The 27,490-nt window shown below is 48.7% G+C and overlaps 1 protein-coding gene across 2 annotated transcripts in view; it reads left to right on the plus strand.

The window, feature by feature from the left end:
* Nucleotides 1–27,490, plus strand: part of LOC103601909 (polycystic kidney disease protein 1-like 2) — a 69,986-nt gene that overhangs the window by 3,604 nt on the left and 38,892 nt on the right. Inside the window, exons 4-16 of one of the 2 annotated variants that reach the window (XM_008586316.1) lie at nt 1,497–1,642; nt 2,271–2,465; nt 5,878–6,009; nt 9,045–9,227; nt 10,149–10,273; nt 11,283–11,409; nt 12,214–12,345; nt 13,323–13,545; nt 14,077–14,270; nt 18,614–18,844; nt 20,580–20,681; nt 23,804–23,982; nt 25,496–25,642. In XM_008586316.1, coding sequence (XP_008584538.1) covers nt 1,497–1,642; nt 2,271–2,465; nt 5,878–6,009; nt 9,045–9,227; nt 10,149–10,273; nt 11,283–11,409; nt 12,214–12,345; nt 13,323–13,545; nt 14,077–14,270; nt 18,614–18,844; nt 20,580–20,681; nt 23,804–23,982; nt 25,496–25,642 — 2,116 coding nt within the window. Of the gene's footprint in view, nt 1–1,496; nt 1,643–2,270; nt 2,466–5,877; nt 6,010–9,044; nt 9,228–10,148; nt 10,274–11,282; nt 11,410–12,213; nt 12,346–13,322; nt 13,546–14,076; nt 14,271–18,613; nt 18,845–20,579; nt 20,682–21,388; nt 21,491–23,803; nt 23,983–25,495; nt 25,643–27,490 lie in introns of both variants that reach the window. The other variant, XM_008586314.1, reaches the window with a different exon arrangement.

The following is a 27,490-nucleotide window of genomic DNA, read 5'->3' on the forward strand; positions in this document are numbered from 1 at the left end:
GTGTCAGCTGGGGAGATGGCAGCGCAGCCCACGTTGACTTACTCTCCCATTTTTTTTTTTTTTTTTGTCTTTTGTCTTTTTTCCGTGTCCGGCAACGGATCGCAACCCTCGGTGTTGCTCCCGCGCCTCGCTCAGCCAGTGAGCGGGAACCGGTCTGTATGTGGGATCCGAACCCTCGGGCGGGAGTGCCGCCGCGCTTCCCAAGCGGCGCACTATCCAGTGTGCCACCGGGCCGGCCCCCTACTCTCCCATTTTGATGGTGGTTGGTCCTTGGAGGGCTCATCTAATTCCTTATCTCCTCCCAATGGGCTTTGGCATTTTGTGACCCTCGTGTGACTCTGAAAATACTCTAGTCAGATTGGAACTTTCCTCCAGACCTAGGCACCAGGAGTGTTACCAGGACGCTCCCCAGACTCCACCATCAAACACCACAGTGACATAAGCTCTATACTTTGACTAATGAAACGGGGACATGAACTGTTCTAAGACCCAAGAGGGTGTAATTGTCATGGGGTGCTCTGTCAAGTAGATGTGGGAAACAGGACTGTTAAGAGGACTGTACCTGGGTCTGAGCCTGGAAGGAAAAAATGCAAGCAAGGTAAGTAGATTTCATTTCAAACCTGCATCCCCCTAAATGCGAGGCCAGGACAGCTGCTCTGATTCCAATTGGTCATTCCAGTTTAGTAGCTCACCTGCCTTATACAGGTGAGCAGGAAGGGGGCAAGATGATCATATAAAAGTGAGTTTTCAATTGCAAGTCAATAACTTCGTGATTGTCTGCAAACTGTACAATGATTAGTGACTCCAATGATAGGTGGGTCTCATTCAAGGATATAAAGGATATTCGTTTGCTCATTCATTTTTACAACAAATATGTATTGAATACCAGGCTCTGTTCTAGGTGCCAGCTGTACAGCAATGAACAAAACAGTGGAAGTCCCTGAGTTCATGGTCTTTACAATTTAGTGGCAGAGACAACTGGTAAACAAAGATGTATGTGCCAGGGGCGCTGTTTCAGATAGAGCAGTAGGAAGGGGTCTGTAAAGGAAGTGACTTGGGAGGGAGCTTGGACATGTTTTGAGCTAACTTTCAACCTGCACTTGTACTTCCTCCTCCTCTCCCCTTCCTTCCCCCACCTCTCATCTCCCCGACCTCCTTCTCCTCCTCCTCCTCCTTTTTCTTCTTTTTGTAATTTGGTTTACCACCTTGAATTTTAAAAATAAAACAAAAAACTGTAACTGGAGGATTTTATCCACAGTTTTTCATGGATTTCAGTAAAATTGTTCCAAAGTCACAGACACCTGCAGTTACTTAGAGAGGACAGTGGACCAGTATATGTGGCTCTCTACTCCCTGAAAGTATGGAATCCCTGAGTGCCTGCCATGCCTTCAACAACTGTAGCTTTTGTGTCCTTGAGACCAGGGTCTGTCTGGGTGGGCTGCAGTCTCCTCGGGGCTTAGAGCTGCCCCCTAACTGTTCAATTTCCATTTTGCCAGGCTTCTGCCTACACTGTGGTCCTGAACCTGCCCTCCCATCAGTTTATCTGCCCCTTGGAAAAGAAGACAATGACTTTGAGCTTACCATGGTCGTTACTGTCACCAATCACGCAGGGAACAGACAGCAGACCCGTGTGGTGATTAAGGTGGGTGGTGGCAGCAGCCACTATTTCTTTGTTGAGAAAACTTTGCAAACCTTATCTGAACCTCACAAAAGGGTGGCTGGGTGGAAGAAGGGAGCAGAGGGCCTGGCCAGATGAATCACTGATTCATTAACTCCTTCAACAAATATTTACAGAGCATCTACTATGTGCCAAGTCCTGGGGATCGACACGGTCTCTACTTTTGTAGATCTTAGGACTTAGTGGCCAGAAGAGTGGTAGGGTCCTGGGAGCCAGGGGTTGGGGCGGAAGGGCCCAAGCATGAGTTAGGCCGGCACCTTCAGAGAGTTCAGAGGAAGGAGGACCAAGATAGGCCAACAGGGACATAAGGCAGAGCCTGGATAAAATCCCAAGAAAATGTCAAGGCTCAGAAGCCACGTGGAGATGGAAGAGACTGAGAACAAGATGAGAAGGCCAGTGAGGGGTGAAGCAATGGACTGGCCAAGGCTCAGTGTTGGTGGCCGTCAGCTGCCTGGGTCAAGCAGGTCCGTATGCCTGAGCTCCCCCATGCCCAGGCCAAAGGTTTCTAGGCCTGTTCCCCACATGAAGACCGTGACTTTGGGTGGTCCCAAAGGTTCTTGAACAAGGATCACTGAGCACATTTCCTCATTAGGTGGGACCCGGAGACACGCATGTTGAGGATGTGGCATTCCAAGCTGCTGTGTCGGAGAAACTCACTGTTGCTTCTCAAGGCGCGCATGGCCCTGAACATCTCCTCCAGCTGGCCAAGTCCCTGTCCTCTCTGCTGAACCAGGAGTGCCAGGGCCAGAACTCCAGGCAGCCACCGAGCATGGACACCAGACGCAAGGTGCTCCGTTTATACCCTGCCACTGGGGCCCCCAGGGTCCATGTGCAGCCATTCGAGGTGGGAGCCATTTGGGGTGGGAAGCAGGGTTCAAGAGTCAGATCAGTGGAGAAGCCTTTGTTGTCTCCCAAGTGGTTGACATCACTTCCCTCTCTGGTCCTTTCAGTGAGTGACATAAAGTGGAGAAAAAGCCTTCTTTGTTGCTAACTTCTTTCTCTGCTCACCTTCATGGGGTCACAGCCTTCTGTGACTGGAAGGGAATTTAGAGAGCATCACTGCAGCCCCTTCATAATAAAGATGACAGAACCGAGGCCCAGAGGAGAAAAGTGGCCTAGGTTATATGGTTCATAGTTTGGGGTTGGAGCTGTTGTCACAGCTCTGTCACCGCCATCTGAATTGTCATGGGCCAGAGACTGAACTTCTCTAAGCCTAAGTTCCCTTCTGAAAAATGGGGATAATAGTAGCATTTTCCTTGTAAACTTGTGGTGAGAGTTAAATAAGAGTTATAATCACTGTAACTAAAGGTCAAACCATGAAATTGCCAACATTTGACCAGTTTTAACCCACAAAAATGGCCATTTCATGTTACATCCTAATATTATGAACAAGTATTTCAGAAGGTAGGATCACACCCGCTCCCAGTACCTGCAAAATGAATATGCCTGTGCGCACGCACACCCGTATGCACACGCACACTCACGCATGCGCACACGCACACGCACACCCCTGTCTGCAGGGTGTGGAGAAGAGAAGAGAGACTTCCCCTGGTCCCCTGAGGGCTTGCATGAAAGTACATTGCCTGGTGCTGGACATGTGGTAAGTACTTAATAGGAGAAGCAGCGGTTGTCATAGTAACTACTTATGAAAAGTAACTAACATTTATTGAGCACCTACTGTGTGCCACCAGGCCCTGAATTAGGGCTTCATGGATGTGTGATCCCCGTTACAACCCTGTGAGGTAAATGTTGAGGTTGCTTCTACGTCATAGATGAGGAAACACAGGGTAAGAGTGTTGTCGTCACTGGCCCAGGGCCACATGTCTGGTAAGTATGAGGCTACTTCAAAATCTTCCTGGAAAGATTTGCATTATCTTTCAATTCTGTTTTTCCATGAACTTTTTTTTTTTTTTCCTTTTTGTCTTTTTTCGTGACTGGTAATGGGATCGCAACCCTCCGTGTCACACCTGCACCGCGCTCAACCAGTGAGCGGACCAGTCTCTATATGGGATCCGAACCCTCGGCGGGAGCGCTGCACTCTACCGAGTGCGCCACTGGGCCGGCCCTCCATGAACTTTTTGAAGTACCCTCATAGTGAAGACGGGATTCAAATCTAGTTTGGCTCTCTCCTCCCTCCACTTCCAGCCCTCTCACCCTAGCCCTGTGCTGTCCATTAGCCACCCCCCCACGCACACACACACACACATGCACACATGCATGCAGAGATACACACGTGTGTGCACTCGCACACACATCCACACACCCTACCTGGCTCCCACTCTGAGCAGCACCTATAGCAAAGTTCCCTTTGGACATCCTGGGGTCCCCAAGCACACAGATTCCACAGCCTGACCCAAGGTCCCCTGTGAAATGTCAGGGCCCTGGCAGGAGATAGATGTCAAACTGGGCAATTTTAAGATTTTTAAGAAGGGCTCTGTTGAGAACAGTGGGGCAGGGTTTAGGGAATGAACGAACAAGAGAGAGTGCAGGACCCCAGGGACTCAGCCTGGAGTGACCAGAATCCAGAGGGGCAACTGCATGTGGAGAGTGTTCCCTGGTAGGAGCCATGGCAGCCACCCCATTGGCCCAGCAGCTCTCTGTCCTCCAACCCTCTCATCTCCTGTGGGGCCTCCCTATGGGAGAATCCACTGGCCAGAGGGCCAGGAGCCAGTGACATCTGCACACAGGTCCCTGCAAGGCACATAGGGTAGGGTGGGGAAGGATGGAGGGAGGATCTGCAGAGGCTAACACAAGATTTTGCATTATCCAAGTTTCCCTTCTGGAACATTCTTAGAAGAGTCCTCTAACATCTTGGACTGTTCTTTCCTCCATCCAAGCCACAGCCTGGACGGAAGCCTGGATGCGCCTCAGCTGGTGGCAGACATGCTCAGACTGCAGCTGCCTTGGAAGTATGTAGGCTGAGTGAGTTTGGTAGCAGGCCATGTAGGCAAGAATGACTGCCCATTTGTGTTTGTGCTATCCAGAATGGTTGCCACGGGCCATGTCTGGCTACTCAGATCTAAACTCAAATTTATTTAAATTAAATAAAGTTACTAATTCAGTTCCATGGTTGCATGAGCTGTATTCCAGGTGCTCAATAGTCACATGCGGCTAGTGGCTACTGTACTGGACCCCACAGGGAACAGAACATTTCTATCAATGCAGAAAGTTCTACTGGGTGGTGCTGAAATTATGTCCCAGTTTTTCTCTGCTGCTGCCAAGGCCATCTGCTGGCCAGCCCCTCATTAGTGCTTTGTGACTTAGAAAACACATGCCCCAGCAGCCCAGAGGGTCTGGCCAAAGGCAGGAGAAGGAGGCACGAGTAGGGGGAACCCTGTCCCCACCTTGCCAAAGGCACACAGGGATCCCAAGCCTCCAGTGAGATCTCACATGCACATTGGGCCAACAGAGCAATCCAGTTTCTGAATTCCGTGTCATTCCGGTCACAAGTGCCACCCTGAGACACTACTTATTTTTAAATAATGCCAACCTTTATAGATTTTATTTGAAGATTTGGAGAAAGCTTGCAACATCCTATATTAGTTTCCTATGGCTGCCGTGACAAATTACCACAAATTTAGTGGTTTAAAACACAAATGTATTTTCTTACAGTTCTAGAGGTTGGAAGTTTGAAATGGGTTTCATTGGGCCAACATCAAGACGTGGGCTGGGCTGTGAACCTTCTGGGGGCTCTTGGGGATAATCTGTTCTTTGCATTTTCCAGCTTCTAGAGGCCACCTCCATTCCTTGGCTGCTGGCCCCTTCCTCCAACTTCAAAGCCAGCAGCATAGCATCTTCCAAGCCCTCTCCTCTCCCCTCCTCCCCCAGCCTGTCTCTCTCTCTCTCCCCTCTCCTTCCCTCTTATAATGACCCTTGTGATTACACTGGTCCCACCTGTTAATCCAGGATAATATCCCTAACTCAGGATCCTTAACCTAATCAAATCTCCAAAGTGATTTTGCCAAAATGCCTTTGGCCATGTGAAGACACATATTCACAGGTTTTGAGAATTAGAACATGGATGTCTTTGGGGGCCACTATCCTGCCTGCCACACATCCTGTGAGGTGAAAGGAGGTCCACAGGGCTTTGGAAAACCCAGATGAGCCTGGTCACTCCCTCTGACCCCACATCTTTCTGAAGCTTCATGGAGCCACTGGGATTATGTTTCCTCTCCCTGCCTTTCTCCTCCCGTGCCTAGGTCAGAGAGCGTTTGCTGGGGTTGCTGTCCGCAGTCACCACCAGCCTGGAGGATGTGCAGAGGGTTTGGGGGCTGGCCGAGGTGCTGAGAGAGGTGACCCACCGCAGTGAGGAGCTCACAGGCTTGGCCCAGGTGAGTAGTTCCACCCTCTGAACCTGCCGTGGGACACGTGCCTCCACAGAGGGGGGTGACAACCCAGCAGGCACAGGTGAAGGGGGCCCTCAGTCATAAGGCTCTACCCTCTTCTTTCCAAGGTATAAGGTGGTGTGAAGGAAGGTGCCCCTCCAGCACCCCTGTGTCTCACGCTGGGTGGAGTGGTCTGTTTGCCCACCCCTCCCTCCCCCACCCACTGCTGAGCAACTTGAGGGAGTAACTTAGTTAATCTCTAGGTGGTCAAGTGAACTAGTCCATTTCTTTTGCATACACAGAATACCTGAAACTGGATAATGTGTAAAGAAATTAGATTCATTTCTTGTAGTTTTGGAGGCTGGGAAGTCCATGGTCCAGGGGACAAATCTGGTGAGAGCATTCTTCTGGGTGGGAACTCTTTATAGGGTCCCATGGCAACACGAGGTGTCACATGGTGAGAGAATCACAAGAGAGAGCTAACCTTCTCACTTCCTCCCCTTACAAAGCCATCAGAACCACCATGATAACCCAATAAACCATGAACCCATTACTCCATGAATGGATCAACCCATTTACGAGAGCACAGTCCTCACAATCCAATCACCTCTTAAAGGACCCACCTTCCACTACCATATTGGGGATTAAGTTCTAACATGAGCGTAGGGGACATTCAGACCACAGTACCAAGTGTGTGTCCAGGTGCTGCTGTGATCCTCCTGTGTCCCCCACTTCAGTGCATGCTCCTGCGTTTCTTTTGCCTGGAGGCCTTCTCTGACCCCCAGAGTCCACTCTACCTGCCCTCATAGCAGGGAATTCATGCAATGCCCAGTGACTAATGGGGCTGGTGTACAGGTGCCCCAGCTCCCTTGTTCCCATTGAGGGGTAGCCCCCAAGTGTCGGGTCCACCGCCAGCAGCCGACCCGTACAGCCCTAGCCTCGTTCCTTTCAGTGGGCGAGCAAACGGCCCGGGATTCCTCTTTCCCTCCGGTCCCCTTTTGAAGGAGACAGGGGAAGAGAGCCGTGAAGAGAGGGGAGCACACCACCGGCCCCAAACCAGCCCAGTTAAAGGACACTCAGACACGGTGAGGGTTCTGTCAAGCAGTTCCATTTATTAACACACAAGCATTGGCTTTTAAAGGTAAATGGCAAAGGCAGGTTTTTTACATCCTCCAATCAGCTTAAGGGTTAAGGGCACGCATCCTGTCTCAATACCTATCTATTGCAATTACGCAGTGTTCACAAGTGCGGCCAATAAGGGCTAAGGCAAGGTTCCTGCAGACACTCCCACCCTGCTTTCTCCCGGCGCCATCTTAGGATGCCACGTTAATCCACTTGTAATGTCACTTTAAGGTGGAGTTAGTTTTTTAAAGGCCCAACACCCAAGCAGGACTGAGCCTCAGGTAACGGGCTTGATCAAACCCCGTGTGGGCTTCTTGCCCTTCACTGTCTCAGATCCCCAGTCCCCTAGTGTGTTAGTCCATTTCCTATTGCTTATAACAGAATACCTGAAACTAGGTAATGGATAAAGAAATAGAATTTATTTCTTAGTTTTGGAGGCTGGGAAGTCCAAAGTCCAGAGAACACATCTGGTGAGGATCTCATTGCTGGTGGAAACTCTTCTATAGGGCTCTGAGCAACCAGGGTATTACATGGTGAATGGGCTAAGCAAGACAGAGCTAACCTACTCACTTGCTGTCTTTATAAAGCCGTCAGAACTATGCCCATTACTCCATTATACAATCAACGGATTAATCTATTCATTAGGTTACAGTTCTCACAATCTAATCACCTCCTGAAGGGCCCACCTTTCAATTACCATAACAGGATTTCCCATCCTCTTAACACTGTTACAATGAATATTAAGATTCCAATACTCGAACCTTTGGGGGACACAATTGACCAATAGCACCCACCAACGTTTCCCAGGATCACCACCAAATAAATGAGTTGCTCTTAAATCCTTCCCTTAGGATCTGCTTCTTGGAGAACTCAAATTATCACACCATGTTTCCATGGTTATTGCATCCAAGGGTTAAAAAAGAAGCCATAAAAACAGGAAAAGGGGGAAACTGCCCTGGCTGTGCCCTGCCCCCTCTGGCAGGAGGCTGTCCTCCTCGGATCCTCCAGCCTGAAGCCAGGAAGGCTGGTCCTTATTTCAGGGGCCATGGTGCTGTTATGACACTTCCCACTTACACACCCATTTGCCCATCCACCTATTTTAGGTGCATAATATATACATGTACCTATGTACATCCTCCCCATCCTTCTACTCATTTATGCATGTATTAATTTATTCATTCAACAGATGCTTCCTGAATGTCTAGTATGTGCCAGGTACTGTGAAACTCATTGAGAATTCAGCAGAAAATCACACACACATGGCTTCTGTCCTTATGGCACTTTTAGACTACTAGAGCAGCCAGACATTAAACAAATAATTTGAAAAATACATATATAATTACAAAATTACAATAAGCACCATGTCTGTCCATCTATCTGACCATCCATTTATCTATTCATTCATTCATTCATCATCTGTACATCCATTTGTCCTCCATCCATACACCATGTCTGTCCATCTATCTGACCATCCATTCATCCATCCATTTATCTATTCATTCATTCATTCATCATCTGTACATCCATTTGTCCTCCATCCATCTGTCCGTCCTCCGTCCATCTATTCATCTACCCATTCATCCACCTATCCATCATCCATCCATCCATCCATCCATCCCCCTCTCAGCAAATGCTACTGCATGCCTCCTATGTGCAGGGCATTATTCAGGACACCCTGGGAGGGATTCTGAGACAGACAAAGCTTCTCTCCTGAAGGGACTTAGTGCATTATAAGGAGGGGGGACCTGGTCTCGAGTCAGAGATACAGGCAGTTTATGTGACAGGACTGGCCCACCTCTTCCTTGGCTTGTGCCCCTGCCTTGCTCCCTTCCACCACAGCCCTTGTTCCTTGAATGGCACAGGGGATGGTCTCTGCCAGGTGGGGCTCATGCTGCTTTTCCTTCTTTGGGTGAAACCAGCGGGAGGCCAGCCAGACTCTGGAGCTTGCCAGTGAGGCCCTATTGACAGTGAGTGCCAAGGCCCATCCTGAGGACCAGAGGTTCCAGGCAGCCACCAGGGACCTGTTTCAGGCTGTGGGCAGTGTGCTGGAAGCTTCCTTGAGCAAAAGACCAGAAGAGCCTGCAGAGGCCAATGGCAGCCAGGTGAGCGACCCAGGCCAGATGCAGACCTCACAGCCACTACATGCCCAACTCACATCAGCATGTCTAGGTGGACTTTTCTCCCCATCTTGCAGATGAGGAAACTGAGGCACAGATTAAAGTGTTGCCTGGGGAGCTGGAAGAAAAGTCCCAGAGAGCAGAGCTTCCAGGAAGCAGTGTGGTGTGTAAGCAGAGCACAGGCTCTGGAGCAAGGCAGCCTGAGTTTGTATCCTGCCTCTGTAACCTACACACACTTCTGTGCACTCAAACATGCTCACACTCACACTCAGTCACTCATCCATGCGCACATTCAAACACTTACATTCACGTGCAGCAATGGTCACACACATCTGTGCTCTAAAAGGAACTCTGTGCAAACATCCAGCCCTCCCTGGTCCTCACACCAGCCTTGGTGTCAATGAGGTCGCATCTCAGTCAGGCGTTTGGATGGGGTTGGGGGCAGAGTCCATGCCCAGGTGACCCTGTGAATGGCCTTGCTCCTCTCCATTTCCCCTGGAACAAGAGCTGGGCCGTGGGGGTGGCAGCAGCCCCAAGAGCTGCTCGTGAGATAGCTCAGTGCGCAGACCCTGGAGCCGGACGCTCATCTGTCATTCCTGGCTCTTCCCCTTATAACATGTGACTCCCAAAGTCACATCCTCTCTGTGCTTCTATTTCCCATCTGCCAAATGGGGGTAGCAAGGCACCTGCCTCAAAGGGTTGTCGGGAGGATGGAAAGTATGTGAAAGTCAAGCATTTGGGATCTTTATAAGTGCCCGCTCTTATCATCACCTACAGGCTCTTGCCCCCTCACTCCTCTGCCCTGTCTAGTTCCCTGTGGAAGGTCCCTCACTGGCCTGGTGGCAGTAACCGTAGGTGGTCTAGAGAGACGGGTCCATCGCTGCACTCTCCCACTTCCTTTTCCAGACTGCCACTGTGCCACAGCTGCTCCGAGTTGCGGAGCGTGTGCAGACCGCCCTCCTGCTGGGGACACTGCCTGGGGGCCTTCCGGCCACACTGGCCACCCCCTCCATCTCTGTGTACACACACAGGTAACCGGTTGTACTGTGGGTCCTCAAGAGAGCTCATCCCCTAACCTCGCTCATCCCACACCCACACCTCCATACCCTGTGATAAGCACAGCCCAGGAGACCAGACTTGGGGTTGGAGAAGTGATGGGACCTGAACATGGGGAGGGCGTTCCACCTAGAGAAGGTCCCCCTCTCCCTGCATGTTGGGTGTCTGTACAGCACAGGAAAGGAGGCGTTGGGTGTTAGAGCCACCTGAGGGAGTCCTGAGAGATGGCTGGTATCGGGGCTGGGCAGGCAAGGGGGTGAATGGGTAGGATCAGGCCGCTGTTAACCATGCTCGGGGTGTGTCAGGCCAGCCCATTGCACCAGGGGCCTGTGGGTGCTCAAGACAAATTGCCTTGTCAGTTTCTCCATGGAGCGCTCATCTCTCGCCAAGCGCTGACCCAGTACCCGGGGATGCTCAGCTCCCTCCATCCCTCCACATGATGAGCAGTGACTGGACGATGCTGCAGGCACTGCTGGATCCCCCTGGCTCCAAGCACCAGTTCTCAGTTCCTTGTGCCGGGGATGCCCTCTTGGGTCCCAGGGGTAGTTTCCCAAAGCGTGTTCTGATCAGAGCTAGGAAACCAGGTCCCCCATCTAATCAGATGTGACAAGGTCAAAGGCCAGAAAAGATGGGGTTGGGAGCTCATGATATCAGAGGTCAAGGTAGTTAGGGGGAGAAATGTCTACATCCAAGAACATTTATTCATTCAGCAAAAATATTTGTTGACCACCTATTACGTGCCAGGCACCGTTCTAGGTATTGGGGGTACAACAGTAAACAAAGCTGGCAGGAGCCATGTCCTCAGGGAACCTTCAATCCAGAACAGGGGACATCAACTGCCTTTTGTGCTGCTTCTACTGACACAAACTTGCAGAACCATCTAAAGAGATCAAAATACAGCACCCACTCTGATGGCAAAGCAGGAGGTATGGGGATTTTCCTTGAACACTGACTCTCTTCTCTCTGTTCTCACTTTGTGGCCAGAATACGAGGACGGAGTTGGCGCGGCTCCTCCGTGCACATGCCTGCTGCTAATGCTGCTGCCTTCACTCTGCCTACCGCCTCCTCCCTTGGCTCTGGGGAGGACAGCCAGGAGCCTGTGGACATAAGGGTAACATCAGTAATAACCTCCTTAGGGATGGCCCTTTGCAGTCTGCAAAGCACTTTCATGTGCATTTGTTCATTTATGTTGCTAACAGCCCGTTTTACAGACAAGGCTCAATGATGTGCCCAAAGCCACAAGTGAGTGGCACAGCTGGAATTCATAGCCACACCTCCTGACTCCATACCCGTCCTCTTTCCACTGTGCTGCAAAATGTACCCAGCAGACTTGGTTCATTTAGTCCTTGGAAATAACACTCTTCAGGCTTAGTTCCACAACGAGGAAATGACAAACCCAAGGCTCTTTTCCATCCCCAATTTAAGGCACATCTCAACTCCTTGAGCCCTAATGAAAGTTGACAAACTTCTTTCTCTTAGACACTTACTAGCTTTTTGGCGGAAAGACTTGGACAGTTTTACATTCCAGTAATTGCTCAGCTAAGGCAAGTCTGATTTGGATTCTCTAGGGCCAGATCTCTGAGACCACAGCCCTGAAGGGCAGAAATTGACAAACTTCTTTCTCTTAGACACTTACTAGCTTTTTGGCAGAAAGACTTGGACAGTTTTACATTCCAGTAATTGCTCAGCTAAAGCAAGTCTGATTTGGATTCTCTAGGGCCAGATCTCTGAGACCACAGCCCTGAAGGGCAGAAACATGCCAGGGAAACCCCAGCAGCTGAGGTGGGCCCCCACCTACCCCACAGGACAAGGGCTACTCCTCTGTCCCATCTTAGGACTTCATCATTCTCATAGGGACCTATTTACCTTCCAGCCCCTCAGGGGCCTTGGCCAACACCCTTGCTCTTGGTTTCAGATGATGAGCTTCCCAAAGAGCCCCTTCCCACCCCGAGGTCACTTTGATGTCAGCGGAACTGTTGGTGGCCTCCGTCTAACCAGCCCTAGTGGACAGCTCATTCCTATGAAGAATCTATCGGAGAACATTGAGGTAGAAGTTGGGCGTGTTGTCAGAAGTCAGGTGGTGCTTCTGTCTTCAATTTGGTTAAGACCAAAAGTTGGTTGGTTATGAAAAAAATGGTTAAAGAAGGGAATCATTCAACATGATCCTTACCCTACCTTAAACATTGCATTTAACTTAAAACTACAAATGTACATTTGTTCACCAACCTTTGGGTGTTCAACCAAGTTTTCCTGGTTATATAAATCTTTTGATTGGGATTTTAATCATCTTCATTGCATGAACTGCCGCTGTGACATAGCCCCTAAAATGTCTAGTCAGATTTTCTTTAAAGTTAAGCAAAAAATATAAGCACATCATGGTGCAGTATGAGTTCAGATTCTTTCAAGAGTTTTATTACTTTTTTCTAATCAATGACTAATTCAATAGCAATTTTTAGAGATGTCGGGGTCCTCATCCCTGGAGCCTGCGAATATGTTACCTTTAATGCAAAAGGGGCTTTGCAAATGTGGCTGAGTTAAGGGTCTTGAGATGGGTGAGTATACTTGGTTAATCGGTGGGCCCGATGGAATCCAAAGGGGCCTTGTTAGAGGGAGACAGGGGGAGTTAGGGAGACAGGGGGAGTTAACTATAGCAGGGGAAAGGTGATTTGATGACAGAAGCCAGAGGTTGGAGTGATGCCACAAAGGGGCTGTGAGCCAAGGAGTGCAGGTGACCTCTAGGAGCTGGAAAAGGTGAGGAAACAGATTTTCCCCTGAAGCCTCCAGAAGGAGGGTGGCCCTGCCAGCTTTAACCCTGAGAAACTGATTTTGGACCTCTGGCCTCCAGAACTGTAAGATAACAAATTTGTGCTGTTTTAAGCCACCCAGTGTGTGGTCATTTGCTGTGAACAAACAGGACTTCAGTTCCCAGGTGCTTGCCTGCACAGCTCTGCACAGCTGCCCTGGGGCCCACCATCTGACACTGCCTTCCTGGCACACCTTGGATTTGATTGTTTCTGATGATAGATCCTGCTGCCCCGCCTTCCTGAAGGACACAGCAAGCCGACCGTGTTGAGTCTGACCAGTCCTGAAGCTTTGTGGGTGAACCTGACTTCTGGGGAGGCGGCTCTGGGGATCCAGCTTCACTGGAGACCTGGCATCCCACTCACGCTCAGTCTGGGCTATGGCTACCACCCCAACGAGACCAGCCACGATGCCCAGACTCACCTTCCGCTAACAGCTGCTCCAGGTGGGCCCATTCTCTGGGCCATTTCTTAAGCCACTTCCTGGAGTGTGACCAGTTTAAACTTGAGAATCAGAAGCCATGGGGAAAAAAAGCAAAGAAAAAAGCAACTTGCCACACTCAGTGGCTTATTTTTGTTGGTGTTAGTGTTATTATTGGCCAACATTAGGTGAGCATTTACTATATGCCCTGAAGAGCTGAGAAATGCTTACAGAACTGACCTCATTTCAGTCTTTATGACAACCCTTGGGGGTGGGGACTATTGAAATCTCCACTTACCAATAGGAACAGAGAGATTAAGTAACTGGTCTGAGATCACACAGCCAATGAGGAGAACCAGCGTTTGCGCCCTTGCCTGTCTGACATGGCTCTGCACACTGACCGGGGTGTGCTCCCCCTTCTGTGCTCCTGGTCTCAGGGGGAGAAGATACTCGTAGCACTTCAGGGAAACCATCAGAGTCTGCTTCTCTGCCAAGTCACCACTGTCCCCCAGTCTCAATGAGGCGTCAGGCTGACCCAGAACCCCCTTTCCCGCAGATGAGCTGTTCACGTGGATCCTGAGCCCAGAGGACTTGCATTTTGGAGAAGGTATCTACTATTTGACTGTGGTCCCCGAGTCTGACCTGGAGCCAGCCCCTGACAGGAATCTCACAGTCGGCATCACCACTTTCCTGTCCCATTGTGTGTTCTGGGATGAGGCCCAGGAGACTTGGGACAACTCTGGGTGCCAGGTAAGGAGAGGGAGGTAAGGAATGGGATAAAATGGCTTGGTGGGGTGTGCCCTGCTCATGTAGTGTCCCCTTTTAGTGCCTATGGTTCAGCATTTTGTGCCCCTCCATGAGGCCTTTGCATATGCTGTTCCTGTGACTGGAATACCCCCCACGTCCCCGCCCCAGCCTAAGCATCACTTCCCCGAGTAAACTGTTCATGGCCACTGACGAGGTGAGATTTCTTGTTGTAAACTCTACAGCACATGCGCCCTTCCTCCATAGCACTGAGCACAATGGTCACTCTACCTCTGTGTGTGAGCTCATTTAAATGATATCTGTCTCCTCGGTGCTCTGGGAACCCCCGAGACAGGAGCAATGAGTTTTGTTCACCGCTGGGAGCAAATGACCATTGAATGAGTGACTCGGGAAGCCCTGCTGACTCTGGGCTGCTGAAGGAGGCCAGAGGGTCATTTCCAAGGAAATGAACTCATAGCTGAGCCCTTCATTCTACGCCAGGTGCTGTGTTCCATGCTGTTCTTGTAGAGGCTGCTTCAAAACGTTCATGGATACATAGAATGAATTAAGAGATTATACGGAGGAGCACTTCTCTGATTCTGTGTGGGATGGTGTTTCCCAGGTCGATCTTCACATTTGTCTGTCAATAAACTTTACAAAGTTTAAAAAAAGAGAGAGAGAAAACAAAACAAAACAAAAACAAAAGAAAAAAGGAATAGAAAAAGTTAATACAAACCTTTCCACAAATGTTTTGAAGATCCCTCGTGCTTGTATCATCTCCTCAAATCTTCACAATTATCCCCAAGACAGTTACTTCCATTTTAGGGGTGGTAAAACAAAGTCTTAGGAGACTCAACTAACTTGCCCCAAATCCTACACTTAGGAAGTGGAGGAGCTGGGACACGAAGCCGGGACTGTCTATAATACAAACCTTTCCACAAATGTTTTGAAGATCCCTCGTGCTCGTATCATCTCCTCAAATCTTCACAATTATCCCCAAGACAGTTACTTCCATTTTAGGGGTGGTAAAACAAAGTCTTAGGAGACTCAACAACTTGCCCCAAATCCTACACTTAGGAAGTGGAGGAGCTGGGACACGAAGCCGGGACTGTCTGTCCCCAGAGCACGACTTAGCAACACGTGGCACTGCTTCTCCAGCGCTGGGCCCTGTCCTGCCGAGCCCCTGGACAGCACTTGTCTTTATTAATTGCAATCAAATCCCTGTCTTAGGTCAGCTCAGCTCTGCCCCAAGGAGCCGAGGCCTGTGAGAGTGCCCTGCAGACAGATATTGGCTTTGAGCCATCAGTGCCATCTCTGGAGTATCTCAAGTCCCCTTCCCTTCCATGCCTTAGCATGTGCCGCCCTCTCCCGGAATGCCCTTCTCACCTCCCCCTGCCTGGGGAACTCCTCTTTGCCCGGCAGTCTCCCACCCCAGTGCCATCTTCCTGGGGAGACTCCCAGACACCTCCCTCTGTTGGACTTCCACAGCATTTCACACCCTTCCCAAGAACAGCAGCCTCCCCACCGAGCTGAACTTCATCACACATCTGTCTCCATCTACTAGACCATAGAACCTTCTTTCGTTTATTCCACAAATATTCACCATGTGCCCAGGGGAAGGGATTTAATGGTGAGACAAATCAGAGAGCTTTCAGCCTAGCAAAGGACACACCCATGTCAGATGACAATGGTCACAAGTACTATAAGAAGCCATGTCCCAACAGAGCCATGGAAGCAGGAGACTCACAGTGAGCTCCTTCAAGCCTTGTTTCTGCTGCAGCCTCAGCTTCCCTGTCAATTCCTGCCCTGGCTTCTAGCTGCCACATGTAGGGCATTCCCCAAAGCACCAGGAAGAAACAAGGGCATGTGGAGATGTCCAAGAGACAACAGGTTTCCCATGCTTGTGGCACAAGCCTTTGTACCACAGGAACAAGACCCTGGGTGTGGGGCATCCTTCTGGAGTTTCTGGGCCTGAGGCTCAGACTGCATCAGATGGTGTAGGGGTGGTGACATGGGCTCTGCCATCAGACAGGCTTAGATTCGGTCCCACTTCATCAATGAGCTTGGATAAGCCACCTCACCTCTCTGAGCTTTCCCATCCTAAAGTGGGGATCAAGGCTGGCTACCACGCAGAGTTGAGGTGGGGCAGAGACGAGATTAGGGACATAAAGTACTGAGCATGCTGCCTGCTGCACAGTGAGTGCTCCGTAGACTAAAGTGACTGTTCTGTTAAAGATCCAGGGTAGAGAGAAGACAACATGTGTATAAAATGGAAATCTATCAAACAGTGAACAGGGGCTCAGGATGGGGGTTGGGTGGAGGAGGCATGGGGGTGGCTTGGGGGAGGACCACTTAACTAAACTAAGTTATTGGGAAGTTTCCAGCTTCTGATTACAGTGGTGAGTTCCCAGGTGCTTCTCATGTTATTAAGAATATGCGCCTACTAATGCATACGACATAAATGTGGGACATGAAGAGGTTGTGTGTGGGAGTGTATCATGAACCAAAAATTATGATTAATCTAACGTTGTCTACTTGATGCTCATTACAGATGCACATACAGATATGGATACAGATATAGATATATAGAGATCATTTTATAGAGTTCATTGAGGAGCCATAAATAAATATATAGGATCATCAAGTCTGGATGGAAAACCACCACTGAACTATCTAAATAGCCAAAGAAACTTCCAGATCTCTGGACTGCAGACCCTTATCAGGAAGTAAAGGCAGATTTATTGCAAGGGGTCTGAGAACCTTAATATATATGAAGAAAATATATATTTTCTTAAAGGATATAAAAAATGCAATTACTGTCACAAGGGGATTCATAGACAAGTTTCTGATGTTCAAAGGGGCCCTGATGCTGGACGAGGTTGGGAAAGCCACTGCCTCAAGGTCTTTGTGAAACCCTGGAGGGCAAGATGTTGGGCATAAGTCAAGAAGGGTCCCTGGACTCCCGGCAGACACTGGTCTTGTCACCAGCACTTGCTTGGGTTTCTTCTCTGAAACCAGCCCCACCCCTTCTGGGCATTCTAGCTGTTCCCGTAAGCTCCACAGCTGTGTGCTAAAAGCTGGCAGGATTGAGAAACAGTGAGAGAAACCAAGGAGCAAACCCGGAACTAAGACCCACCTGAAATTTGTGATAAACAGTTGGCACCATGCCATGTGGAGGGGAGTGCCTTTGCCGGGTGGCTCATTAAAGAGAGGAGACAAGAGTTACCTGTCAGGGCATGACAGGGCTTCGGGAATTTCTTCCTCACCAGGTGCTGGAGTAGAGAGGAACTTTCTGGATACCAGTCTTTCCTGCTCCCTCTGTCCTCACCATCTAGTGGTGACCCTAGAATGAAAAGGCGGTGCTGGTTTGTGGGGTTGAGTTAAATCTTTGTGCACCAAATGGCTCTGTGAGGTGATGGCGAGCTGGCTGAGGGGTTTGGGGATGGCCTGCCCTGACTGTGCAGGGTGTGAAGCAAGAGGACAGATGGGGGTCCCTGCCCTGACCTGCTCCTGCCTTCTCCCACATTGTCACACCCATGAGAGACCGCATCCCCACGCTCACGCCACACCTTCCTGGTGTTGAGATGCTAGCCTGGGGTTTAAACACTTGTCCTTTCCTTTTTCTTCCTGTGGTTCCCCAGACTGTCTTTCTGCTATTCAGCATAAACTGACCAACCATCCCAGTTTGCCCCAGACTCAGAAAAAAGAGTCCCAGGCAAACTGAGATGAATTGGTCACTCCAGATGTCCTCCCAGCACCTGGCCCATGGCTGGGCACTGAATTAACACTCAACAAATATTTGTGCTGTGAATGAACATCAGGTGGGGCAATGGACCAGACAGACACACACCACATTTGTGACAATGGCTGTTTATGGAGGGCGGGGGACAAAGGCGACTCCAACTTCACCTGCCATGCTTCGTATCTAAAAAACACAAAGCACAAAACATACACAGTCGGCTTCTGAGAATGATGGATACAAAGATGTTTATTATAAATACTATTCTCTGCATTTCAAAATTAATTTTCTTTTTATTTATTTATTTATAAGTTTACATTGATTAATTTTGTTGTTGTTGTTTGGTGGCTGGACGGTATGGGGACCTGAACCCTTGACCTTGGTGTTACCAGCACCATGCTCTAACCAAGTGAGCTAATGGGCCAGCTCTAAAATTAATTTTCAATTAAATAAAAAAGCCCCAGGGGAACCCTGAGTCTGGTCTCCCAGCAGTCTCCCCAGCCCCACACCCCTGTATAGCGTCTGCCACTCAAAGCAAACATCGTTCTCTTCCCCTGGCTTAATTAAGCTTTCCGTGCATTTCTACCCATGGCCTCTTTGGGGGTTGCAGGTGGGGCCACGGACGACCCCCTCCCAGGCACACTGCCTCTGCAGCCACCTTACCTTTTTTGGAAGCACGTTCCTGGTCATGCCCAATGCCATTGACATCCGCCAGACTGCCGAGCTCTTTGCCACCTTTGAGGACAACCCTGTGATTGTGACCACCGTGGGCTGCCTCTGTGTGGCCTACATGCTGGTGGTGATCTGGGCGAGGAGGAAGGATGCTCAGGATCAGGCCAAGGTAAGGTTGTGTGGTCCCTGGGTATGGGAGAGAGGAGCAGGGGGTGTCCCCTTGCAGGGGGCCCAAGGAATTGAGCCCAGGTGGTTAGCTGAGCAGTCGGCTACTCGTCCAGGCCTTGACCCCTGGGGATACCTCAGGAAAACTGGCCCATCAGCCTCTTTATCTACAAAATGTCCTTTTCCATCAAATTATTAGGAGGATTTGTGGGGGGAGCCTTGGGCCCTGCTGTTGGGGGAGGCTGGAGCCTTTGAAAGTGTCAGTCAGGCGGATGCTCTATACATATGTGACTGACCCCCGATGGTTAGCATAGGCTATCTGGCATGGCCCAAGGCTCCAGGTTTACAAAAACTCTCTAATCCCACAGGATTTGCCAAGGGCTTACAGTGATGCTTACTAGGATCTGGCCACTGACCGTCTTTTCTTTGGGACGTGCAGGGTTTGGACACCCCAGGCTCGGTGTGTTCACCTTTCCTCACAGCGCTTCCAGCATCTTTAGGAGGAGTGGCCCAGCTTCAAGAGGGCACTTGACTGGCCTAAAGCCAACTGGCAGGAGCCAGAATTTAAACTCAGATCTGCCTGAGCGTAAGAGGGGTCTGAAGATAGAAAAAAAGACCAGCAACAACAAATAGCGCAGCTCCTGTTTGCAACAATGAAGTTCTTATTTTTTCCAGTATATGCACCGTGTCTGACACATAGTAGGCTTGCCATAGATACTTGGAAATGTCTGAGGGAACACATGAATGATGCTAGGTTGCATACCTCTGAAGCTCTGACCATTCCTGCCCTTCCCCCGCACAGCAACACCACTCAGGATATTGACATCGGATAAAACTTAAAAAGATGACAGTTTCAGCATTTATACTGCTGTCTTTGATTCACCCAAGGGATTAAATATTAATACTTCAGGTGCCTCAGCTGTAGGGTGCTTCCCGGGAAGTGGACTCTGAGATGGAATTGAGCATGCAGGGTGTTTATTAAGGGGTGCCTGGGATCAGTGCCTGGGAAGGGAGAGAAGGAGGCAAGGTGGGCAGGGGGAGAAGAGGAGCTGCCACGCAGCTCGATGACAGCTGCCTGACCCTTGGGAACTCTGGAGCTGTCGCAAGCTGGGCTGGGATGCCCACGTCTTGATCACACCCAGATGCTCCACCAATTGGTTATTGGGTGCCAGCTGCCCCAGGCTCTCGCATCCTTGACACCAGCACCCCAGCAACTGGGGCAGCAAGCCCTCCCCTGGAGGGAGATCTGGGCAGTGCATTTCACAGTCCACTACAGCCTCCGACTGATGTCAGCTAATTAAAAAAAAAAAAATCCCTCAGAAGCATAATCTGCTTACCAATATAATGAGGAATTATATGTGAACAGAGTTTGCATAGTTTAGCAGATTGGAATGTTCTCAGCTAAATACCAAGTTCACTTGGGGTCATATTTAATAAAAAATGCACTTTGTGCTTTTTAATTTTACCGGTTTTTTGGTGGTTGGCCAGTACGGGAATCCGAACCCTTGACCTTAGTGTTATCAGCACCACACTCTAACCGGTCAGCCCAATTTCACCAGTATTTTTTACTTCAAACCCTGCTCTTATAAAGAATGGCTCTCACCTGATGGAATGAGTAGATTGCACATGTAATTTTGCTTTTGCACTTTAATTGTCGTGAATGCCCAGCTCATTCTTGGCTGGCATATGACAAATGAACGCTCTGAGCAGGGCCCTCCTAATGCCATCCTTCTGTCCAGGTGAAGGTCGCAGTGCTGGAGGACAATGATCCCTTTGCCCGGTACCAGTACCTGGTGACAGTCTACACCGGACACCGGCGAGGGGCAGCCACGTCCTCAAAGGTACCTGACCACGCGGGACCCGCTGGTGGATCAACACGTCCCACTCAGTGAAGTGCTTGCTGTGTTGTTTGGGATTACTTTAGCATGGTGGATTTTGTGTTGTTGGATTTTTTTTTCTCTTTTGGTTTTTGTGTTTTAGAGGAAAGAATATTATTGTCCAACAAAACATTATCTTAAGCCCCAATATTAAAAAAAAATAAACTAGGAGTGGGAAAGAGCAGGCTGGGGTCTGGTCTTGTGTCCCTGGGTCATCTCCCTTCTCCCTACTAAAGAATAACTCAAGCATTAAGTTTTTTACCCACAAGTAAGTTTGCTCATAGGTGAAGCAGAACAGTCAGTAAGCTGTCATCAGTGAAAAATGGGGAAAGCAGAATTTATAAGAGAGAGGGGGAAAGGAAAGAAAGAAAAAATAACAACCATGTGAAAACGGCGAGTCTTGAATTACATTTTTTAGGTGGACTGACTAGCGGGCCTGGCTAAGAAGTGAGGCAGAGCCGTTGTCTGTCTTTGAGCAGGCTGCCCAGAGGTATTGAAGAATATATTTCAGTTTATGGATTCTCTGAAATCCTTGAGAAACTAGCTGTGGAGCATATGGCAGGCTGTCTCTGTGATATCTCAGCATCCGTGAATGCCCAGCTCATTCTTGGCTGGCATATGACAAATGAACGCTCTGAGCAGGGCCCTCCTAATGCCATCCTTCTGTCCAGGTGAAGGTCACAGTGCTGGAGGACAATGATCCCTTTGCCCGGTACCAGTACCTGGTGACAGTCTACACCGGACACCGGCGAGGGGCAGCCACGTCCTCAAAGGTACCTGACCACGCGGGACCCGCTGGTGGATCAACACGTCCCACTCAGTGAAGTGCTTGCTGTGTTGTTTGGGATTACTTTAGCATGGTGGATTTTGTGTTGTTGGATTTTTTTTTTTTCTCTTTTGGTTTTTGTGTTTTAGAGGAAAGAATATTATTGTCGAATAAAACATTATCTTAAGCCCCAATATTTAAAAAAAATAAACTAGGAGTGGGAAAGAGCAGGCTGGGGTCTGGTCTTGTGTCCCTGGGTCATCTCCCTTCTCCCTACTAAAGAATAACTCAAGCATTAAGTTTTTTACCCACAAGTAAGTTTGCTCATAGGTGAAGCAGAACAGTCAGTAAGCTGTCATCAGTGAAAAATGGGGAAAGCAGAATTTATAAGAGAGAGGGGGAAAGGAAAGAAAGAAAAAATAACAACCATGTGAAAACGGCGAGTCTTGAATTACATTTTTTAGGTGGACTGACTAGCGGGCATCTGGCTAAGAAGTGAGGCAGAGCCGTTGTCTGTCTTTGAGCAGGCTGCCCAGAGGTATTGAAGAATATATTTCAGTTTATGGATTCTCTAAAATCCTTGAGAAACTAGCTGTGGAGCATATGGCAGGCTGTCTCTGTGATATCTCAGCATCCTCAGTTAAGTCTGGTATGTGCCATATACCTCATCAGAATCTATCATGCCTTGCAGCAGCCTCCAGTGTTCCCTTATGGAAACTGAGGGCTCTGTGGAACACAGTTTGAGGACCACTGGCACTGTGTACACAGTCCTGGAGAAAACACCATTGTTTTTGAAAATGACATTCGGCTTCATGAGAGCAGGGTATTTATCTGTTTATTTATTTATTTTTATGTTTTAAATTTTATTTTTTTAAATTTATGTGTGTATTTTATTTTTTAAATTTTAAAAGTTTTATTTATTGCCGTGTCTTAGGTCCTAGGCCAGCTGTCTGACCTAGAGTAAGTGCTCAGTAACTATGTGTTGAATAAACGTAGGAATCACTTTCACCATTTAATGAAATATCTGTCTCACTTTCCTTGGACACTGATGAGTTGACCTCAACAGGAAAGGAGTGAAAAACCTCTGATCCCCAGGCCTTTTCTCTCTGTGGAGTACTGTAGTCACATTTCAACTTGATATTGTCTTAGTTTGGGTTCCCCTAGAACAATGATTCTCAATTAGAGGTGTTGTTGCCCTCAGGGGATCGTTGGCAATGTTGGAGGCATTTTTGGTTGGCACAACTTAGAGGAGGAGGTGCTCCTGGCATCTAGTGGGTAAAGACCAGGGATGCTGTGAAACAGCCTGCAATACACAGGACAGAGACCACCACAAACAAGGATCCAACCCCAAATGTCAATAGTGCAGGTGGAGAGACTCTGCTGTAGAAGCCAACTCCGAAACAAGGATTCGAGTGCAAGTAGTTCACTTAAGAGGCATCCCAGGAAACATCAGTAGGGGAGTGGAGAAGCCAGACAGGGAACGGAAGGCAGCCCATAAAGGGTGCATCATCAAAATGGGCACCTGGTCCCTAGTCCCATCACAGGACTTGAAAACACTAGGAAATATGTGCCTCAAAGTCATCCCAGCTGAATGATGAGGGAGCTGGGGTATTTAGCTCCCATTAATCACTGACCGATTGACTGGGAACTGTGTTCAGGGGGCGTTAATTCTCTAGCACTTCTGGCCTGCCACTCTAATAGCCAAAGAAAGACTCCAGGGAAAGAGTTGGACTTGGTGTAGGGAATGCCACAGCCATGAGGCTGAGGGATGCAGTCAAGCACAGGCAGCATCTACTGCAACGCTGTTGTTGACACAAAATCAAGAATGCCTATCAGCGCCACCTGGACATCATGAGAAAAACAGATTCCTGGGCCCAATCCCCAACATTCTTACTTGGTAGGTCTAAGGTGGTCCCTGGGAATATGTGTATTCAAAGTTGTGGGTATTGTATTCATTCATCTCTCAGTGCCAGGCACTCTGAGAGGCACTGGGAAAATAATTGTTATATCCAACTGGGGAAAACAAGTTTCTGCCCTACAGTCCTCACAAATATATGAGGAGTTTGGAAAGGCCACCAGGAAGCATTTTTTTTTTTTTTTTCTTTTTTCCGGGTCCGGCAACGGATCGCAACCCTCAGTGTTGCCCCCGTACCGGACCGGGGACCAGCAACGTGCATACAACTGAAAAATGGGAGGGAGGAGAGGGCAAAAGGGCTGTGCTTCATTGGTTTTTGTTTGTTTCTGGCCACTTCCAATGAAGCAGGGCCATTGTGGCTTGGTTACCAAGTGAAGTTGGCCACTCCTGGTCTCTGGATTTCAGGTGACTGTCACCCTGTATGGCCTGGATGGAGAGAGTGAGCCCCACCACCTGTCAGATCCCAACACCCCAGTTTTTGAGCGAGGAGGAGTGGATGTCTTCCTGCTCTCTACCCTGTTTCCCCTGGGGGAACTGCGGAGCCTCAGGCTGTGGCATGACAACTCAGGGGACCGGCCATCCTGGTGAGTTGGGGCAGACAAACCATGAAGATCTACAAAGCAGCAGGCCCAGGGTTGGGCTGCCTTCCTGATCCTCACAGCCTCTGCAAAACTCGTAGAAAGGATCTCCATTCCACAGATGAGGAAACTGAGGGTCAGAGAGGCCCACTGGTTCATGGTCCACACAAACTGGATCAGTAGCTAGGAGAAGAACTAGAAGTTGCAGTCCTGGAGTTTAATGCTAGCCCCACCCTTGGCCCTTTCACAGCATCGACCTGTGACTTACCCAAGGTTATACCACTAGCAAGTTCAAAGTACAGTCTTCCCCATTCTGTCTGAGGCCAAAACTAGTGACCCAGATGAGTGGTGTTCAGTCTGACTGCCCATCAGCAGCTGGCAGCTTCAGAAAAATACAGCATTTATACTGCTGTATAATTCACCCAAGAGATTAAACATCAATACTTTAAGTGTCTCAGCTGTAGGCTGGATCCTGAGAAGTGGACTCTGACATGGAGTTAAGCATGCACAGTGTTTATGAAGGGGTGTCTAGGATCAGCGGTTAGGAAGGGAGAGAAGGAGGTAAGATGGGCCGAGGGAGATGTCCAGCTGTGTGTGCTGCAGCCCAGTGATGGCCCAGCCAATCCCTTAGGAGAGCTCTGGAACTGTCCCAAGTTAGATCGAAATGCCCAGGTGTTGATCACATCAGGCACTGCATCATTGAACGTCAGCCACCCCAGAAGGGCACGTAACCTTGGCAGAAGTGGCTTTTGCAACCCTGAAGGAACTGTCCTTCCTGAAATGAGAAAACACACGTCAAGAGCATTTTCACATAGTCCCCACTATGTAGTAAATGCTCAGTGCAGAGTGACTATTGATACCATGATTCTTCCCGTGAGCTATATAGCAGCGGGGAAAATCGCTGCTGGACCTGACATCCCAGGTTAGGCAAGATTTTAATTCTTCCCCATGCCTCATAGACATAAATTGGGTTAGATCATACCCATGAAGTCCTGACCCCACAATAGATGGTGGGCTAGCCCTCTGGTTAGAGACCCAAGAGAGACTCATGTGTCGTGTACTCCTGCCCGCACCTGCCTGAACACACACTGGAGACAATTTGGATCTACTCGCTCAGCACTGGATGCTGGCCCTCGGTTCAGTGCCACATTTGGGGGTTCACAGTGTCAAAATGCACCCTCTTGCAGCATGTTTGTGAAAGTATGGCATGCTCCCAGAGCTGGTCGTCTGCACTAGCCGAGCTCCCCATAGGAGGCCAATTTTGATCAAGGCACCAAGAACAATGAATCTCTTGCAGCATGTTTGTGAAAGTATGGCATGCTTCCAGAGCTGGTTGTCTGCACTAGCCGAGCTCCCCATAGGAGGCCAATTTTGATCAAGGCACCAAGAACAATGAAGAAAAATATGGTCTCTTTTTCCACGAGCTCTTGTTCCTGGGATTCAGGTTTGCAGAGATGTTACCTTCATGGTGTGTCATCATCCCCCACCTTATCCTCAAAGCTTTGGGTCCCTTCTCCAGGTATGTGAGCCGGGTGCTGGTCTATGACCTGGCAATGGACAAGAAATGGTATTTCCTCTGCAACTCGTGGCTGTCCATCGACGTCGGAGACTGCGTCCTTGACAAGGTGTTTCCAGTGGCCACAGAACAGGACAGGAAGCAGTTCAGGTACTTATCTTTCTTTTTAAGCAAATGCTCTTTACTTCTTTCTTTCATCTCGAAGGAAGTTATTTCACAATCAAATTGCAACCAAATAAAAGTACAGGCTAACAAGCCTGGATCACTTTGCCTGTGTGACAGTAATGGCCAGTCAGTTTTTCTTGTTGGGAATGAGGGCCATGGAGGGACCTGAGCCCTCCAAGACAGAATTTTCCTCCAGGTGGTGAGAATGGTAGGAACAGTTACACATCTTTCCTTATGAAAGTCACAGAATAATATTTTTTATGTTAATGAACAGATGGATTTGCAGGGGATTCAATATCTGGCCATTTGGGGCTCCTTTTTCATGTTGTTTTACCCTGGATGGATTTTTCAGCACATACTTCATATCCTTTCCTGCTGCGTACCCTTCTGCATGGGTTTCCAAACACATATAAGCAGATGCAAATGTACCACACGCACACACGCACATACACATACACACTTAATATTATAGATTTTTGCTTATATCTTTTAAAATGGCACATTACTTTAAATGTGATGCCTTTTTTTCTATAATAATATATCAGGAACATCCTTATGGGAGAACATGTTTGGGTCAGAGTGTTTCCTTATTGGTTTTGTAATATTCCATAGAATGGATGTCCCAGACCAAATTCAAACATTCTCATATCAATGGGCAGTAAGTCTGTTTCCAGTGCATTTATTCAGGTGGCTTTTCCTCTCAGCTTTCCAGCTTACCTTCCAAGTGGGAAAAAGTCTGAATCAGAGAGACTTGGACCCCAAAAGAGGTATAACACAGACGTGGACATGGACCGTAAATCCCACATGGCTGCCACTGACTTGCTGTATGGCCTTGGATAAGTTCCTTTACCTCTGCAGATTTCAGCTGAAAAACAAGTTGTGGTGTCCCTACTCCAAAGGGCACTTGTGCAGATTCATGAAACAATGCATGTAAATGCACTTGGTCCAGTGCACAGCTCAGAGGAAGTGCTCAATTTGTAAGAGCAGACACTGTCACCCAAGTGTGTCAAACCATATGATGCCTGGAAACTGGACAGGGAGCTCTCTGAAGGAAGGCAGGACCATGCCACTCCGCTCATGAATCTCTGGTGCCCAGCAGAGTGTCTGGCACACGGTCCCAGGCTCAGAAATATGGATGAATGAATAGAATGACAACGTGGAAATCCTCGTTGTTGGCAATTGGCCCCTCTCTTTATGTACCTTTGCTCTAAGTCCAGCCCATCCACACGGCCCAATGTGATGGTCACAGTGTGGTACGTCCTTGGAGCGGTATGTGGACTAGTCAGGACAGGTGCCAGCTAGCAACCTCAGCTCTGCACACTCTGAAAAATCCAGGCCCTCGAGTAGATCATGTGGTTACACTACATTCTACTCACAGGAAATAATACAAATTTTTATGGAGACCGTGGTGCTGTTTACAGAGACCTGCCTTGCAATTTTTATTCTCTTAAACTGAACCCAGTTTGAACCTGAGTCTGAACCCAAGCCTGGGATTTTTAACTTCTATACTCTAATGGTCTAATTACATAAACCTGAGAATATCATAGTTATATTATTATACTAAAATCGTGGCAAAAATAATAATGCTAATAATGACTGAACACTCACCTATATGCCAGCTACTGTCCCAAATGCTTTACAAAAATTATCACTTTTAATCCTTTCTTTTGTTATCCCTGTTTAACAGACTGGTAAACTGAGGTACAAACAGTAAAGTAATACACCTGAGGTCACATAGCTAGTAGGAGGCAGTCTAGGATTCCAGTCCAGCTCTTCCCAGAGTTTCCATCATTGACTCTAAGTGATGCTGCTATGATGCTGTATTTCTTCTAT

This window comes from Galeopterus variegatus, unplaced genomic scaffold, assembly GCF_000696425.1.
Source record: "Galeopterus variegatus unplaced genomic scaffold, G_variegatus-3.0.2 Scaffold3932, whole genome shotgun sequence".
NCBI classification, from domain to species: Eukaryota; Metazoa; Chordata; class Mammalia; order Dermoptera; family Cynocephalidae; genus Galeopterus; species Galeopterus variegatus.